Source organism: Procambarus clarkii, chromosome 39, assembly GCF_040958095.1.
Source record: "Procambarus clarkii isolate CNS0578487 chromosome 39, FALCON_Pclarkii_2.0, whole genome shotgun sequence".
In the NCBI taxonomy this organism is placed as follows: Eukaryota; Metazoa; Arthropoda; class Malacostraca; order Decapoda; family Cambaridae; genus Procambarus; species Procambarus clarkii.
In genome coordinates, this window is record NC_091188.1 from 24,137,026 (window position 1) to 24,154,588 (window position 17,563).

Below are 17,563 nucleotides of genomic sequence, written 5' to 3' on the forward strand. Positions count from 1 at the left end.
AGGCGTCGTGGTGGCTGGACTACTCAACTGCTGATGCTTCCTGCTTCACCTACGACAACGGTCGTCACAGAATCCGGCCGAAGTCGTCGCTTGGAGGGGTTTAAGACATTTTTGTGCAGGGGGTAGAGGTACAGTGATCTGGGATCGGGGGAAGTGTGCATACGAGCAGCAACAGACTCGTAGATCCCGTACCAGTGTTGATTAGATTTGCTAGTGCTCTGTAGCAGTCGATGGGAACGGGGAAATTCGTGTCAGTGTTAAGGCAAATTTCCAAATGTTGTGTGAGACGCTATCGTTGTGCGCATCACCTGGGTATGAACGCTTCACTTCACCGGGGAGTCGAGGGTGCGAACTCAGCCGTGTTGAGTGGGAGGGGTTCGAGTGTGCGCCAATTTTTTTCGAATAAAGACTAACGCCGCCTACGTCACTTGGAACGAGCCAGCCACCTATAGCGGGGTGCCTCATGTATGGGAAGGTGTAAAGCCGGCAGTGTGAATGAGTAAGTACCTATGTGTGTATTTCTGGTGATTAGTAGTCTCTAAAGCTTGAATTCGAGGTCAAGTGTTCCGTCACATTGTCACGCAGCACCTGTTCAGGTGGAGTGAATTGTGGGCGAGGAGATTAATCACCTGTGTTGTCATCTTGTCAGTCCAGAGAGACTTAAGTCTGGTGTACACAGACGTACAGTATGTGTGTGTGTGTGGGTACACACGGGAACAGGATACATAGATTAGCCAAGGACTGAGAGGATGTCCATGTAATAAATTCATTTTATTTCATTATTTCATTCATTGTTTATTTCATTTTATTTTCATTTTTGATCGTCCGTGGGACGGAGTAATATCATTTCCATGTGTGGTCTTGCAGGTGTGGAATTCCAACACTGAGCGCTCAGGTATGTGTAACGCCAGCGATTCCTGGCAATGATTATTGTGGAGTGTACTACAGTGTGGCTTTAATTTCTTGTATTGTTCCCAGGGCCGTGACAAGTGTGATTTATATAAATATATATTGTGGTTGCAGTATTAATTAACGTAATTTTGGTGAGTTTTGGTGAGTGACGAGGCTGTCTAGAGAGACCGCCCCCGCTCTGTCGAGTAACGTAACTCTCGAGTGTTTATCGGCATGCGTGACCGATAAATCACTCACCCATGTGATTTAAGGAGTGTGAGATTCTCCTTAGTGTTCCCAATAACGTTTGATAGCTGTAGGCTACATGTGTCAGCAGTAATTATATATATATATATATATATATATATATATATATATATATATATATATATATATATATATATATATATATATATATATATATATATATATATATATGTCGTACCTAATAGCCAGAACGCACTTCTCAGCCTACTATTCAAGGCCCGATTTGCCTAATAAGCCAAGTTTTCATGAATTAATGTTTTTTCGTCTACCTAACCTACCTAACCTAACCTAACCTAGCTTTTTTTGGCTACCTAACCTAACCTTACCTATAAATATAGGTTAGGTTAGGTTAGGTAGGGTTGGTTAGGTTCGGTCATATATCTACGTTAATTTTAACTTCAATAAAAAAAAATTGACCTTATACATAGAGAAAAGGGTTGCTTTATCATTTCATAAGAAAAAAATTATAGTAAATATATTAATTCAGGAAAACTTGGCCTATTAGGCAAATCGGGCCTTTAATAGTAGGCTGAGAAGTGAGTTCTGGCTACTAGGTACGACATATATATATATATATATATATATATATATATATATATATATATATATATATATATGAATAAAAACTCACACCCCAGAAGTGACTCGAACCCATACTCCCAGAAGCAACGCAACTGGTAACTACAGGGCGCCTTAATCCGCTTGACCATCACGGCCGTCAAAAGGAAGTGATAGCCGAGGCTATTTGAGCCACTTCCCCGACGGCAACTCGGATGGTAATCTTGGGCATAGCATTTCACCAAATCACCTCATTCTTTGGGGCACACGTGAGGAACACAAATGCGAACAAGCCTGAATGGTCCCCAGGACTATATGCGAATGAAAACTCACACCCCAGAAGTGACTCGAACCCATACTCCCAGAAGCAACGCAACTGGTAACTACAGGGCGCCTTAATCCGCTTGACCATCACGGCCGTCAAAAGGAAGTGATAGCCGAGGCTATTTGAGCCACTTCCCCGACGGCAACTCGGATGGTAATCTTGGGCATAGCATTTCACCAAATCACCTCATTCTTTGGGGCACACGTGAGGAACACAAATGCGAACAAGCCTGAATGGTCCCCAGGACTATATGCGAATGAAAACTCACACCCCAGAAGTGACTCGAACCCATACTCCCAGAAGCAACGCAACTGGTAACTACAGGGCGCCTTAATCCGCTTGACCATCACGGCCGTCAAAAGGAAGTGATAGCCGAGGCTATTTGAGCCACTTCCCCGACGGCAACTCGGATGGTAATCTTGGGCATAGCATTTCACCAAATCACCTCATTCTTTGGGGCACACGTGAGGAACACAAATGCGAACAAGCCTGAATGGTCCCCAGGACTATATGCGAATGAAAACTCACACCCCAGAAGTGACTCGAACCCATACTCCCAGAAGCAACGCAACTGGTAACTACAGGGCGCCTTAATCCGCTTGACCATCACGGCCGTCAAAAGGAAGTGATAGCCGAGGCTATTTGAGCCACTTCCCCGACGGCAACTCGGATGGTAATCTTGGGCATAGCATTTCACCAAATCACCTCATTCTTTGGGGCACACGTGAGGAACACAAATGCGAACAAGCCTGAATGGTCCCCAGGACTATATGCGAATGAAAACTCACACCCCAGAAGTGACTCGAACCCATACTCCCAGAAGCAAGAATGAGGTGATTTGGTGAAATGCTATGCCCAAGATTACCATCCGAGTTGCCGTCGGGGAAGTGGCTCAAATAGCCTCGGCTATCACTTCCTTTTGACGGCCGTGATGGTCAAGCGGATTAAGGCGCCCTGTAGTTACCAGTTGCGTTGCTTCTGGGAGTATGGGTTCGAGTCACTTCTGGGGTGTGAGTTTTCAGTTATATATATATATATATATATATATATATATATATATATATATATATATATATATATATATATATATATATAATCGTAGTGTCACGGTGCCCAGTGTTATTGTGTTATTTACTGTGTGGTGATTGCAATATATTGACCTATGTTCTAGGGGTCATTTGCAGCAGTAAGTAAGTAAGCGTGTGCAGTATTCTAATATTTGGAAATTAGAGTACTTGCCGTGTGTGTTATTGCAAAGGGGGTTGTTATTTGATGGTGATTGTTGCTAGTGTTGAGCAATCACCGTATGTGATTGCAGTTCAGTAAAACCATTGTGGGGCAGTGTTCTAGAGGGTTCATGTCCTGTAGGTTATTTTACTAGATTCTGCAGTATTGTCATTGCAACCGGATTGTAACGTAAATCACTGTGATTTGTTAGTGTGATTTGTCATTGTCGTGGGGGAACTCGGCTGTAGACGAGTACTTGGATACAAATATATTCTCCTGGTTATCTGGTAGGACATCGAAGTCCAGTATTCAGTGAGGTGATTGCGAGGCAATTAATATAACGTAACCAAGGGAACGCCCATTGCTTCAAGAGAATTTGTTCTTTGACAATTTGAGTAACGTAGAATGCGTTTGGGTTAATTTACTTTCCTGCAAGCAGCTACGGTAGTCTCGAGGAGCCTAGCCATCAGCCAGATAAGAATTAGAGTATTGTCTGTCGTAATTAACGGTCAGTGGGCCGGGTAGTTGACGTGTTTCAGGAAGTCAAAGTAATTAACCTCGATCCTTGTTTGATCGACTCACACGAAGGCTACATTGTTCCATTAACGTAACGTCGTTATCTGCCCGGAAGTACCGGCATTTGATTGACTCGTGAGAGGAGTAACGTCATTTTAGAATAACGTAAACGTGGGGCTAATTACTGTTATTAGCAGCCTGAATTGGTCTGAGTATGGAAGGCTCAGACGGAATTCGTACCTTAATGTAAATTGCTTAGCCAGTGTGAAAGGTTGCGTATTTTAATTGTTTAATTATTGATCTTGAGGATAGTAATTAATTACTCTAAAGGTAATCACGAGTGATTACCGTTCTCTTAGCACTTTGGACATTGTAAATCAGAGTTTACCATCGCTGAGTGATTAGTAACCGATTAACGTAAATTAACGTAACTAGTAGAGAGATTAATCAGCTGTCTGGAAGTACAGGGATTAATGGGATTTTCTCACTGAATGCTCGACGGGTAGAGTGTTGTTTGATTTCCGCGTTACTAGTGACAGTTGTAAGAGTTGTTAATTTAACGTAAATGTTACCTTGTTATTAACGTAAATGTTATTGTGTTATTAACGTAAATCAATTGCTATTGATTGTTGATCGTCCGTGGGACGGAGTGTTAACGTAAGGATTAATTTGAGGAAGGGTGCTGGAGTTGCCAGTGAACCCATTAGTTATTGTTGTCATTGAAAGACTACTGATTTGATTGCATTGCAACCGCCATTGCAGGTGTAGACTGCACTGAGGCGTAGAACAGTTAGGAGGTTACTGGAGACGTATTTCAGAACCTACTGTGTCATTTGTTGTAATTGTGATTATAGATCTGTTAGTTCTTGTTTCTTGTTGATTCCTCTGTGGTCACGCTTATGTTCGAGTTAGTTCATTATGCAGTCCGAGGGGCTGGTGTCTAGCTGTCATTGATAAGTGTCACAGGAAGGATTTCGAGTAACGTCATTGGCATTTCTTTTGTTTTGTTGTAGTAGTTAGTACTTTATTGAATAAACTAAGTTGTTATGGTTAACACTGTCTTTTCGTTACACCTCCACACATTATTATTGTTATGCAAATGTTCTTCACACTCGACTAATAAAATTGAGACTAATTTTCTGAGCTTTGGATCAAATATACGGCACCACACAACAATAAATTATTGTTGTGAGAGCCCTTGACCTACTCGTTAGATTCGCTTCTGCGAATGGCGAAGGTCAGCGACCTAAGAGGGGGGGATTTCAATTTTCATTGGGGTCTCGGCGTTTGCTCGCGCCTAGTCAATTGTTCATACATGGTCCCAAAGTGAGGAATGAGCTGGTTACTACACTGGTGTGTTAGCTAAGCAAGTCCTTCCTCAGGCGACCTAGTTGAATATCACGACAGGAATAAAGGTTAAAGAATAAAGAAAATTCTTAGAAATTTTCAGAGCTAAAATTCCTTATACCAATTTTAATTTATTCCACAAATTCTCAAAACTCAAAACTCTCACAGATATGATAGAGCCCAGTAGGCTCAGGAATCTGTACACCAGTTGGTTGACAGTTGAGAAGCGGAACCAAAGAGCCAAAGTTTACCCTCGCAAGCACAAATAGGTGAGTACACACGGGGGCCGGTGGCTGACTGTACAGCACGCTGGACGCGTGATCCTGTGGTCCCGGGTCCGATTCCCGGCGCCGGCGAGAAACAATGGGCAGAGTTTCTTTCACCCTGATGCCCTGTTACCTAGCAGTAAATAGGTACCTGGGAGTTTGTCAGCTGTCACGGGCAGTTTCCTGGTGTGCGTTTGTGGGGGGGGGGGTGTTGAAAAAAATAATAGTAACAGCTGAGAGGCGGGCCGAAAGAGCAGAGCTCCACCCCCGCAAGCACAACTAGGAGATTACAACTAGGTGAATACACACACACACCTAGATGTTGATATCACAACAACCCAGTCTCCTGAAGAAGACATGAAAAGAATAACATCTAAGGCATATGCGAGGCTGGCTAACATCAGAACTGTCTTCAGGAACCTGTCTAAGGAATCATTCAGAACCTTGTATACCTCATATGTAAGATCAGTCCTGGAGTATGCGGCCCCAGCATGGAGCCCGTACCTTGTCAAGCACAAGGTGAAGCTAGAAAAAGTTCAGAGACATGCCACTAGGCTAGTCCCAGAACTACGAGGCATGAGTTACGAAGAAAGGCTGCGAGAAATGCACCTCTCGACACTAGAAGACAGAAGAGTAAGGGGAGACATGATCACTACCTACAAAATTCTCAGAGGAGTTGACAGGGTAGATAATGATAAACTGTTTAGCACGGGTGGTATGCGAACAAGGGGACACAGGTGGAAACTGAGTACCAAAATGAGCCACAGGGACGTTGGAAAGAATTTTTTCATTGTCAGAGTAGTTAACATATGGAATGCATTAGGCAGTGATGTGGTGGAGGCTGACTCATACGCAGTTTCAGATTTAGATATGATAGAGCCCAGTATGCTCAGGAATCCGTACATCAGTTGATTGACAGTTGAGAGGCGGGATCAGTGAGCCAGAGCTCAACCCCTGCAAGCACAATTAGGTGAGTACAATTAGGGGAGCACAGACACACACACACACACACACACACACACACACACACACACACACACACACACACACATACACACACACACACACACACACACACACACACACACACACACACACACGAAGAGATCATAGAGATCCTTGAAGGGGTACAGATGGAGAGGGAAGCACAGAATATAGAAAAGGGTTTCAGGCTTGGCTGGTACAACAAGGACAAAGATCGATTGATAAAAGTGGTTTTCAAAAGCGAGGACACAAAAGAAGAAATTCTAGCAAAGAAAGCAGCCTACTCAACGTACAGAAGTTCAAGAAGGTATTGCTGCAGAGGGATATGACCAGGGAGGAGAGATTGAAGGCAGCAGCAGTGAGGAAGGAGACAAGGAGAGAGACAGGTATCAGGGCACCACAGCCCAAAACCCTTCGACCCCAGAAGGGAGTGGGGGAACCCTCCACAGGCAGTTCTTCAGCTCCAGTGGGAGGAGGATCACACCCACCTCCCACCCAATAGAAGCCCTACCTGCCCCAGCCCCTATGTGTTCCCACCACCCTAAGCACTCCCTTCTCCCTCACCCCACTATCCCCTCCCTTCTTCCCCACCCCCCTAAGCCCTCTCTTCTCCCCCACCCCACTAAGCCCTCCTTTCTCCCCACCCCCAAGCCCTTCCTTCTCTCCTGCCCCCACAAGCCCTTCTGTCTACCTCTCCCTCCAAAGCCCTCCTTTCTCACCCTCCACCCAAGCCTTCCTTTCTCTCCCTACCCCCCAAGTATGCCCTCCTCCCCTACCCACCCAAGCTCCCCTCTTCCCCCCCCCCCCCAGCCCACTCATCCCCATCCCAGACCATCCATGTTTACCTACTCCAGTGGAATCAACGGAAACTGAGGATGGACAGAAATGAGTTTGCTTCAAGGTGATGCATTCAAACATTGATGGGATTACAAGTAAGGCAAATGAACTTAGGGAAAGAGCACAAGAAGTAAACCCAGATGTAATTGGACTCACGGAAACAAAACTCTCAGGAATCATACGAAATGTGGTGTTCCTCCAGCCATACACTGCAATAAGGAAAGAGAGGGAGGGTAGGGGAAGAGGTGGAGTGGCCCTGCTCATGAGAGAGAAATGGAGTTTCAGGGAGATGGTTATCCCAGGCTGTAAAGGTTTTAGAGAATACATAACAGGCACCATGATGATGGGAGGACCAAGAGTAGTAGTAGCAGTGATAAATAACCCTCCACCAAACGACAGAAGACCCAGGCAAGAGTATGATAGAAACAACATGGCAGTTAATAATATAATTGAGAGGGCAGCCTCTGCTACCTGTAGAATTCGATCCCATCTACTCATCATGGGTGACTTCAATCACAGAAGGATAGACTGGGTTCTTCTTGAAGGTTATCTTGAAATAATTTTGGGGCTTAGCGTCCCCGCGGCCCGGTCCTCGACCAGGTCTCCTTTTTGTTACACACCCCCAGGAAGCAGCCCGTAGCAGCTGTCTAACTCCCAGGTACCTATTTACTGCTAGGTAACAGGGCCATCAGGGTGAAAGAAACATTTTGCCCATTTGTCTCTGCCTCCACCGGGGATCGAACCCGGAACCTCTGGACTACGAATCCGAAGCGCTGTCCACTTAGCTGTCAGGCACCCAGTCAGCCCAGTGAGAACAAGGATCCGCATGGAGGAGAGGAAACATGGAGAGCTAAACTACTGGAGGGGGCAACAAGAAACTTGTTAAGCCAGTATGTCAGGGAACCCACAGGAGTGACGGGAAACGATGAACCAGCGAGACTCGACCTAGTTTTCACTCTGAATGACTCCAACATAAGGGAAATTGACTTCGAGGCCCCAGTAGGAATGAGCGATCACAGTGTACTGACATTTGAGTATCTGGTAGAAGAAGGGTTAAAGTACTCGAGAAAGGGAACTGAAAGCAAAAGGCTAGCATTCCATGAGGAAAACTATGAGGAGATGAGAAATTTCCTAATGAATATAACATAGGAAACAGAGCTAAGGGGAAAGACGACCCAAGACATGATAGAATACGTCACACAGAAATGTAAGGCGGCAGCAGAAAAGTTTATCCCGGCTCAAAAGGTAAAAAATGAAATACAGATGAGAAACCCATGGTTTAATCAGAGATGTAAGCTAGCTAAGCAAGTAAGTAAAAGAGCATGGAGAAACTATAGAAATAACAGGACACCTGAGAGCAGATACTCAAGACTCGACCCAAATTGCTACACAGCTATATCAGGAGAAAGACAACAGTGAAGAACCAGGTAATAAAACTGAGGATAGGGGGCAGACAGATTCACTATAAACGACAAAGAAGAGAGCGAGAAACTCAAGAGGAAATTCCAGGAAGTCTTCACATTGGAGCAAGGAGAAGTTCTAGATATAAGAGAAGGAATAGTTAACCAGGCACCACTAGAGGAATTTGAGATTACCAGTGGGGATGTACGTAAGCTTTAGCTAGAGTTGGATGTGACAAAGGCAACAGGCCCGGACTGAATACCGCCATGGATACTAAAGGAAGGAGCAGGAGCACTATGCCTGCCACTCTCCATGGTGTATAACAAATCACTGGTAACAGGTGAACTGCCAAAAAGTTGGAGGACGGCGAACATAGTCCCGAAATAAAAAAAGGGGGATAGACAGGAAGTACTTTAGGCAGTGTCCTTAACTTACATACCATGCTAGTTATTGGAGAAAATTGTGCGAAAAAATCTAGTAGAACATCTGGAGCGAAGAAACTTTGTGACACAACACCAACATAGTTTCAGGGATGGCAAGTCATGCCTCACAGGATTAATTGAATTCCGCGATCAGGCAACAAGCATCAAGAGGGATGGAAAGAAAGAAAGAGAGGGGTGGGCAGACTGCATATTTTTTGATTGCCAGAAAACCTTTGACACAGTTGCACACCAGACTACTAGTGCGAAAGCTAGAGATACAGGCAGGAGTGAAAGGGAAGGTACTCCATTGGATAAAGGAGTACCTAAGTAACAGAAAGCAGCGAGTCACTGTCAGGGGTGAGGTCTCAGATAGGCAAGACGTTACCAGTGGAGTCCCTCAGGGTTCAGTCCTTGGACCCATACCATTTCTTATATATGTAAATGATCTTCCAAATGGTATAGAATCATTCCTCTCATTGTTTGCTGATGACGCAAAAATTATGAGGAGGATTAAGACGGAGGAAATAGTATGAGGCTACAAGATGACCTAGACAGACTGAATGAATGGTTCAACAAATGGCTACTAAGGTTCAACCCGAGTAATGTAAGGTAATGAAACTAGGCAATGGAAACAGGAGGCCAGACACAGGATACCGACTGGGGGAGGAAGTCCTTCATGAAACGGACTGAGAGAAAGATCTGGGAGTTGATATCACACCAAACCTGTCTCCTGAAGCCCACATCAAAAGAATAACATCTGTAGCGTATGCGAAGCTGGCTAACATCAGAACAGCGTTCACGAACCTGTGTAAGGAATCATTCAGAATTTTGTATACCACATATGTACGACCAATCCTGGAGTATGTGGCCCCAACATGGAGCCCGTACCTTGTCAAGCACAAGGCGACGCTTGTAAAAGTTCAGAGGTATGCCACTAAGATAGTCCCAGAACTAAGAGGAATGAGTTACGAGGAAAGGCTGCGGGAAATGCACCTTACGACACTGGAAGACAGAAGTGTAAGGGGAGACATGATCACTACCTATAAAATTCTCAGAGGAATTAACAGGGTAGATAAAGATAAACTGTTTAACACCGGTGGAACGCGAACAAGGGGACACAAGTGGAAACTGAGTACCCAAATGAGCCATAGGGACGTTAGAAAGAACTTTTTCAGTGTCAGAGTAGTTAACAGATGGAATGCACTAGGAAGTGATGTGTTGGAGGCTGACTCTATACACAGTTTCAAATGTAGATATGATAGAGCCCAGTAGGCTCAGGAATCTGTACACCAGTTGATTGACCGTTGAGAGGTGGGACCAAAGAGCCAGAGCTCAGCCCCCGCAAGCACAACTAGGTGAGTACAACTAGGTGAGTACACACACACACGCTCACCAGACTAGTACCTGAGCTGAGAGGTATGAGCTACGAGGAGAGACTACGGGAATTAAACCTCACTTCGCTGGAAGACAGAAGAGTTAGGGGGACATGATCACCACATTCAAGATTCTGAAGGGAATTGATAGGGTAGATAAAGACAGGCTATTTAACACAAGGGGCACACTCACAAGGGGACACAGGTGGAAACTGAGTGCCCAAATGAGCCACAGAGATATTAAAAAGAACTTTTTTAGTGTCAGAGTGGTTGACAAATGGAATGCATTAGGAAGTGATGTGGTGGAGGTTGACTCCATACACAGTTTCAAGTGTTGATATGATAGAGCCCAATAGGCTCAGGAATCTGTACACCTGTTGATTGACGGTTGAGAGGCGGGACCAAAGAGCCAGAGCTCAACCCCCGCAAACACAACTAGGTGAGGACAACTAGGTGAGTACACACACTAGAAGAAAATGGGGACATTGAAACAGTTGATAAACTAAATTTCAAGAGAGGACATTATGGGGAACAGAAAGTTCTTGAATTGGATAGACTTGTTGCTAGGCAAGGAAGTAAATGAGATGTAGGCCAAAATTTGTGAAATATACGATGAAGGCACACCAACATTCATACGAAAACTGAGTTGCAGGACCAGGAAACACGATTGGTTCAACAGAAATTGTGAAAAGGCCAGAGGAGTAAAAGAAAAGAAAATGGGTTCAATATAGGAAGAGTCCTAACCCACAAACATACAAGCACTACAAGCAATCAAGAAACAATTACAGGTCAGTGAGGAGAGAGGTAGAAAGGAACTTTGAGAAAGGTATTGCGGACAAATGTAAAACAGATCCAGGCCTTTTCTGTAAATTCATTTAAAACAAGCTGTATGTAAAGGATAAAATCCAGCGATTGAGAACAGGGAACAAGACTACTATGAATGAAAAAGAAATGTGTAAAACGCTAAATGAACAGTTCCAAAGTGTGTTTGTATAAAATGAGGTTTTGAGAGAGCCGGAGCCAATACCAATTCCGGAGCACACCATAGAATTCATAGAGGTATCTCAAGACGAAGTGGACAAATTGCGAAACTTTTTACGAGAGGAAAAAATTGCGGGACGAAACAATTACGAGACGAACAAACAACGAGACCTAGGGGTGGTCTTGGATAGTAAACTGTCGCCAGAGTAACACATAAACAACACTGTGAGAGGAGCGTATGTCGCTTTCCAACTTCAAACTTGCTTTTAATTGTATGATGGTGAAATACTAAAGAAACTGTTCCAGACTTTTGTGAGACCAAAATTGGAATATGTAGCAGCTGAAAGGTGCCTATATCTCAAAAAGCACATAAGAAAGCGGGGAAAAGGTGCAGTGGCATGCTACAAAATGACTTCCGGAACTGAGAAACAAAGAGTTACGAGGAGAGAGAGATAGAGGCGTTAAACATGCCAAAACTATTTCAATTAATTATCAGGGGGAAAGCGTCAAGCCAGTAAAAGAAGATATGAGAACAAGAGGTGATATTTACAAACTACTAACAGGAATCGACCAAACTGACAAAGAGGAATTCCTGAAACCAGCAACTTCACGATAAAGAGGATACAGATTCAAGTTAAGGAAATAAAGATGCCGACAAAAACATTAGAAAGATTTCTTTTGCAAACAGAATGGTAGACGGTTGGAACAAGTTAAGTGAGAAGGTAGCGGAGGCCAAAACCGTCAGTAGTTTCAAAGCGTTATACGACAAAGAGTACTGGGAAGACGGGACACCACGAGTGTAGTTCTCATCCATTAACTACAATTTGGTAATTACACACACTCACACCATCGTTGGCTCAAGAGATGTGTGAACTGAGATCCAGAGCGGAATGTAAACCTTGCAACGAGTCAACTTCCGCTCTTCCTCTATTCATCTTTGCAATCCACCTCTATCTCTCTTCCTCTTTCTCTTTCCGACTGATCACAATGGAAGACGGATGGCCCTGGTCGGACAAAGGGTATTCGACCCGGAGAAAATGTAATATCCGGATTTCTTCGGATTTCAAAAGATGCCATTATGATTGCTCTGGCCCAGATTCAGCGGCGCATAGGAGCGCATAGTTGCAGCTGCAATGCATGCGAACGTACACTGACAGCAGCGATGCATAGGATGGCAGCTGTGGTATATATGAGTGCAGATATGGCAGGAGAGGTGACATGGAGTGCATAGTGGCAGCACTGCTGAGTGCATATGAGTGCATAGCTGTGCTGCGTGGTGACACATAAAGGCAGGAGCGGTGCATAGATTACATCATAGTGCAGCGTTGATGCATAGGAATGTATAGTGATAACTTCATTGCATAGTTGCAGCTGCGGTGTATTAGAATGTATAGTGGTAGCTACGGTGTATTAGAATGTATAGTGGTAGCTATGGTGTATTAAAATGTATAGTGGTGGCTACGGTGTATATGAATGTATAGTGGTAGCTATGGTGTATTAGAATGTATAATGGCAGCTGCAGTGTATTCGAATGAGTAATGGCAGCTACGGTGTATTAGAACGTATAATGACAGCTACGGTGTATTAGAATGTATAAAAAGAGCTACGGTGTAGTAGAATGTATAATGGCAGCTATGGTGTATTAGAATGTATAATGGCAGCTGCAGTGTATTAGAATGTATAATGGCAGCTGCAGTGTATTCGAATGTATAATGGCAGCTACAGTGTATTAGAATGTATAATGGCATCTGCAGTGTATTCGAATGTATAATGGCAGCTATGGTGTATTAGATTGTATAATGGCAGCTGCAGTGTATTAGAGAGAATAATGTTAGCTATGGTGTATTATAATATATAATGGCAGCTGAAGTGTATTCGAATGTATAATGACAGCTGCAGTGTTTTCGCATGTATATTGGCAGCTACGGTGTATTAGAATGAATAATGGCAGCTACAGTTCTGGGAAAATCGGGTTCTAGTTTAATACTAATAAATATATAATTCTATGAATGCAAAATAATAATTAATTCTAAGAAAGCTCGAAGGACCGGAATGCGATGTAAAATGAGAGAACCAATGGCTTATAGATCTCTATGATTAAATGCAAGAAATTCTATTATTCTATTCTTATACAATGAACTGTAAATATCTATACATTCTAAAACCTCTTCCCATGAAACATTTTGGGGATGGTCTTCTATGAGGTTAGTCTACATAATGCATAATGTGTATAATAAATTGTAGACATGGTAATGATAATAATATGCACACACATAGATTATAATGATTAGTATAATGTAATGCGAAAATACTTCAGCATATTAACGATTAAATAATGTGTATCATCAATGAGCAATAATGTGAATGTGTTGTCTCTCACAACTGAGAGGAACTATCTACTATGAAAACTAATTAAATCTCAGCTGTGACAGAGGAACGTAGTTGGAGTCCAATGTCTAAAACAGTCTGGAATCAGCCCTGAGATAGTGATCCTTGTAACACGTGAATATATGACAGTCACACGCCTCCTCAGTTGTGGTGCACATGATGCAATAATTAACTTCCATAATTTCCACTCCAAACTAGTATTTACACACATAAATGCAATATCTAAATGACTGGAAGGGTGAAAGTAGCACTTACATGGGGTTTATTTTTTGGCTTACAGCATCACGACATGGCACCTACAATAATTATTATTAGAGCTCAAAATAATAATATAAAGAGGTAAAAATTCCTGCCGAACTGGTGTCCGTGATTCTGGTGAGCTGCGTCCTCAATCTGAAACCCGATGATGAACAGATGCTTGCAGGATTGTGAGAATTATAAGGACCGCTTCAGAACACCCTGCTGACAAGGGATCTAATATGGCGAGACTGTACTCCTTCCCTCTTGGGGGACGCGCATGCGCGATAACTCCCAGTGGGGAGGGGGGGCCGAGCATAATTATTTTAATTAGTTAAAGTTAAATACGGAAGGAAGTGTTCATGATGACTGTTTATATCATAATTAAATACAATATGTGGTAATATTTGATTCTCGCAGTGCAGGTCAGTTAGTGAAGACTGAACAAATAAAACGAGAATCCTTTGGAAGTGGAAATTATTTTAGGTTATAATATTATTTACCCTAACTGCTATCTAACTTTGTAAAGGAATTCCAGTAAACTGTAGTATACTAAATAAAGAAAACCTATTAATAAATAATTATCCTTACTAAAGGTAAGTAAATGGTTGGACTCTGTTGGGTTACAGATATGTGGAAAATTACTCCCTGTGGGTGGCTGACGCAACACTGCCACACCTCTAAGAGAAATTACATGATGTTCCACATCCTATTGCAGTGAATTCTATATCACTAAACTACGGATTAGTAGTGTTAGTAAATTATGACACCTAGTACGGGAAATACATCCCATTGTACTAAGATTAGTAAATGAGTATTAAATGATCATGACGCCTACCTTACCTTGAGGTTACCTTGAGGTGCTTCCGGGGCTTAGCGTCCCCGCGGCCCGGTCGTCGACCAGGCCTCCTGGTTGCCGGACTGATCAACCAGGCTGTTGGACGCGGCTGCTAGCAGCCTGACGTACGAGTCACAGCCTGGTTGATCAGGTACGCCTAATGCAGGAATTACATCCTTAATACAATATTGTATTAAGGATGAGAATAATTGTTGGTTATTTCCAACAACAGTGTATTCGAATGTATAATGGCAGCTACGGTGTATTAGAATGTATAATGGCAGCTACGGTGTATTCGAAAGTATAATGGCAGCTACGGTGTATTAGAATGTATAATGGCAGCTACGGTGTATTAGAATGTATAATGGCAGCTACGGTGTATTAGAATGTATAGTGGCAACTTCAGTGTATTAGAATGTATTCATCTAGCTGTATTCACTTAGTTGTTCTTGCGGCGGGTTGAGCTCTGCTCTTTCGGCCCGGCTCTCAACTGCCAATGAATCAACCAACTATTACTAACTTCTAATTAATTTTAACACATACACACACACACACACACCCAGGAAGCAGCCCGTAGCATCTGTCTAACTCCCAGGTACCTATTTACTACTAGATAACACGGCCATCAGGGTGAAAGAAACTCTGCCCATTGTGTCTCGCCGGCCCCTGGAATCGAACCCCGAACCACAGGATTAAGTGCAAGCGTGCTGTCCTCTCAGCCACCATCCCCATATATGTATAATGTATAATAACAGCTGCATTGTATTAGAATGTATAATGGCAGCTGCGTTGCATACAGCTTAAGCACAAGGAACAGGATCTACAGCAACAAACACAGCAATTGAATAAAGAAACAAGTAAACAAGTACGCTGATGGCAGAATACAATGTGATAATTACAGCTAAAAGAGAAAGCGTTGCAAGAGACACCAAAGGTGCCATCACCATTGACAACATCAAAGGTCCCATCACAATTGACAACACCAAAGGTGCAATCACCAGTGACAACACCAAAGGTGCAATCACCAGTGACAACAACAAAGTTACCATCACCAGTGACATCAACAAAGGTGCCATCAACAGTGACAACACCAAAGGTGCAATCACCAGTGACAAAATCAAAGTTGGCATCACCAGTGACAACATAAAAGGTGCCATCACCAGTTACAACAACAAAGGTGCCACCACCAGTGGCGAAAACAAAGGGGCCACCACCAGTGACAACATCAAAGGTGCCATCACCAGTGACATCAAAGGTGCCATCACAAATGACAACATGAAAGGTGCCGTCACCAGTTACAACAACAATGGTGCCACCACCAGTGACGAAAGCAAAGGTGCCACCAAGAGTAACAACATCAAAGGTGCCATTACTAGCGACAACATCAAAGGTGCCATTACTAGCGACAACATCAAAGGTGCCATCACCAGGTACAATATCAAAGGTGCCATCACCAGTGACAACACCAAAGGTGCCATCACCAGTGACAACAACAAAGGTGCCATCACCAGTGACAACATCAAAGGTGCCATCACCAGTGACAACAACAAAGGTGCCATCACCAGTGACAACAACAAAGGTGCCATCACCAGTGACAACAACAAAGGTGCCATCACCAGTGACAACATCAAAGGTGCCATCACTAGCGATAACACCAAAGGTGCCACTATCAGTTTCAACTTGAAAGGTGCCATCACTAGCGACATCAAAGGTGCCATGACCAGTTACAACATCAAAGGTGCCATCACTTGCGACAATATCAAAGGTTCCCTTACTAGCGACAACATCAAAGGTGCCATAACCAGTTACAACATCAAAGGTGGCATCACTAGCGACAATATCAATGGCGCCATCACCAGTGACAACAACAAAGGTGCCATCACCAGTGACAACAACAAATGTGCCATCACCAGTGACAACACCAAAGGTGCCATCAACAGTGACAATCACTGTTGTGATTGTCACTATTGATGACCCAACAACAAGGGTGCCTCCAGCAGTTACAACATCAAAAATACCATCACCAGTAACAACATCAAAGGAGCCATCACCAGTGATAATATCAAAGGTGCCATCTCTAGAGACAATATCAAAGGTACGATCACCAGTGACAACACCAAAGGTACCATCACCAGTTACAACATCAGAGGTGCCACATACTTTTTGTGAAAAAGTGGAAAACTAGGGAGAGAAAGTGTATTGAAATTAGATCCAATAACTAGTGTCCTTTGGATGTTCTTAATTATTAATATATTGAATATTAAAGGGACTGTATATTATGAGTCAAATTCACTCACCCAAAATGGGGAGTTACGTGCTAAAAGATTAATACATCCCTGGCATTATTCTAGCGCTGGTCCTCGGTAGAGTAATTAATATATGAATCTATTTGTTAAGTAAATAATTGTAAATAAATGAATGTAAATTTACCTAATTACACCGTAAAATATGATATACATGCATAATAATGAATGGTACATGTATAGGCAACAAATCATATAGGTTATCTGCTTGAGGTTATCTTGAGATGATTTCGGGGTTTAGCATCTCCGCGGCCCGGTCCTCGACCAGGCTTCCTTTTTGTTACACACACTCCAAGGAAGCAGCCCGTATCAGCTGTCTAACTCCCGGGTACCTATTTACTGTTAGGTAACAACAGGGTGAAAGAAACATTTTGCCCATTTGTCCCCGCCTCCACCGGGGAT

The 17,563-nt window shown here is 43.2% G+C and overlaps 1 protein-coding gene across 1 annotated transcript; it reads left to right on the top strand.

The window, feature by feature from the left end:
* The first annotated feature begins 15,731 nt into the window (after nucleotides 1-15,731).
* On the top strand, nucleotides 15,732-16,829 carry LOC123760440 (sericin-2-like). The gene has a single exon (XM_045746128.2). It carries the CDS (start codon nucleotides 15,732-15,734, stop codon nucleotides 16,827-16,829), a length of 1,098 nt encoding a protein of 365 aa, XP_045602084.2.
* Nucleotides 16,830-17,563: the final 734 nt, after the last annotated feature.

Coding starts and splice junctions, on each gene's coding strand:
- LOC123760440 (XM_045746128.2), top strand. CDS start 15,732: ATGGCAGAATACAATGTGATAATTACAGCTAAAAGAGAAAGCGTTGCA.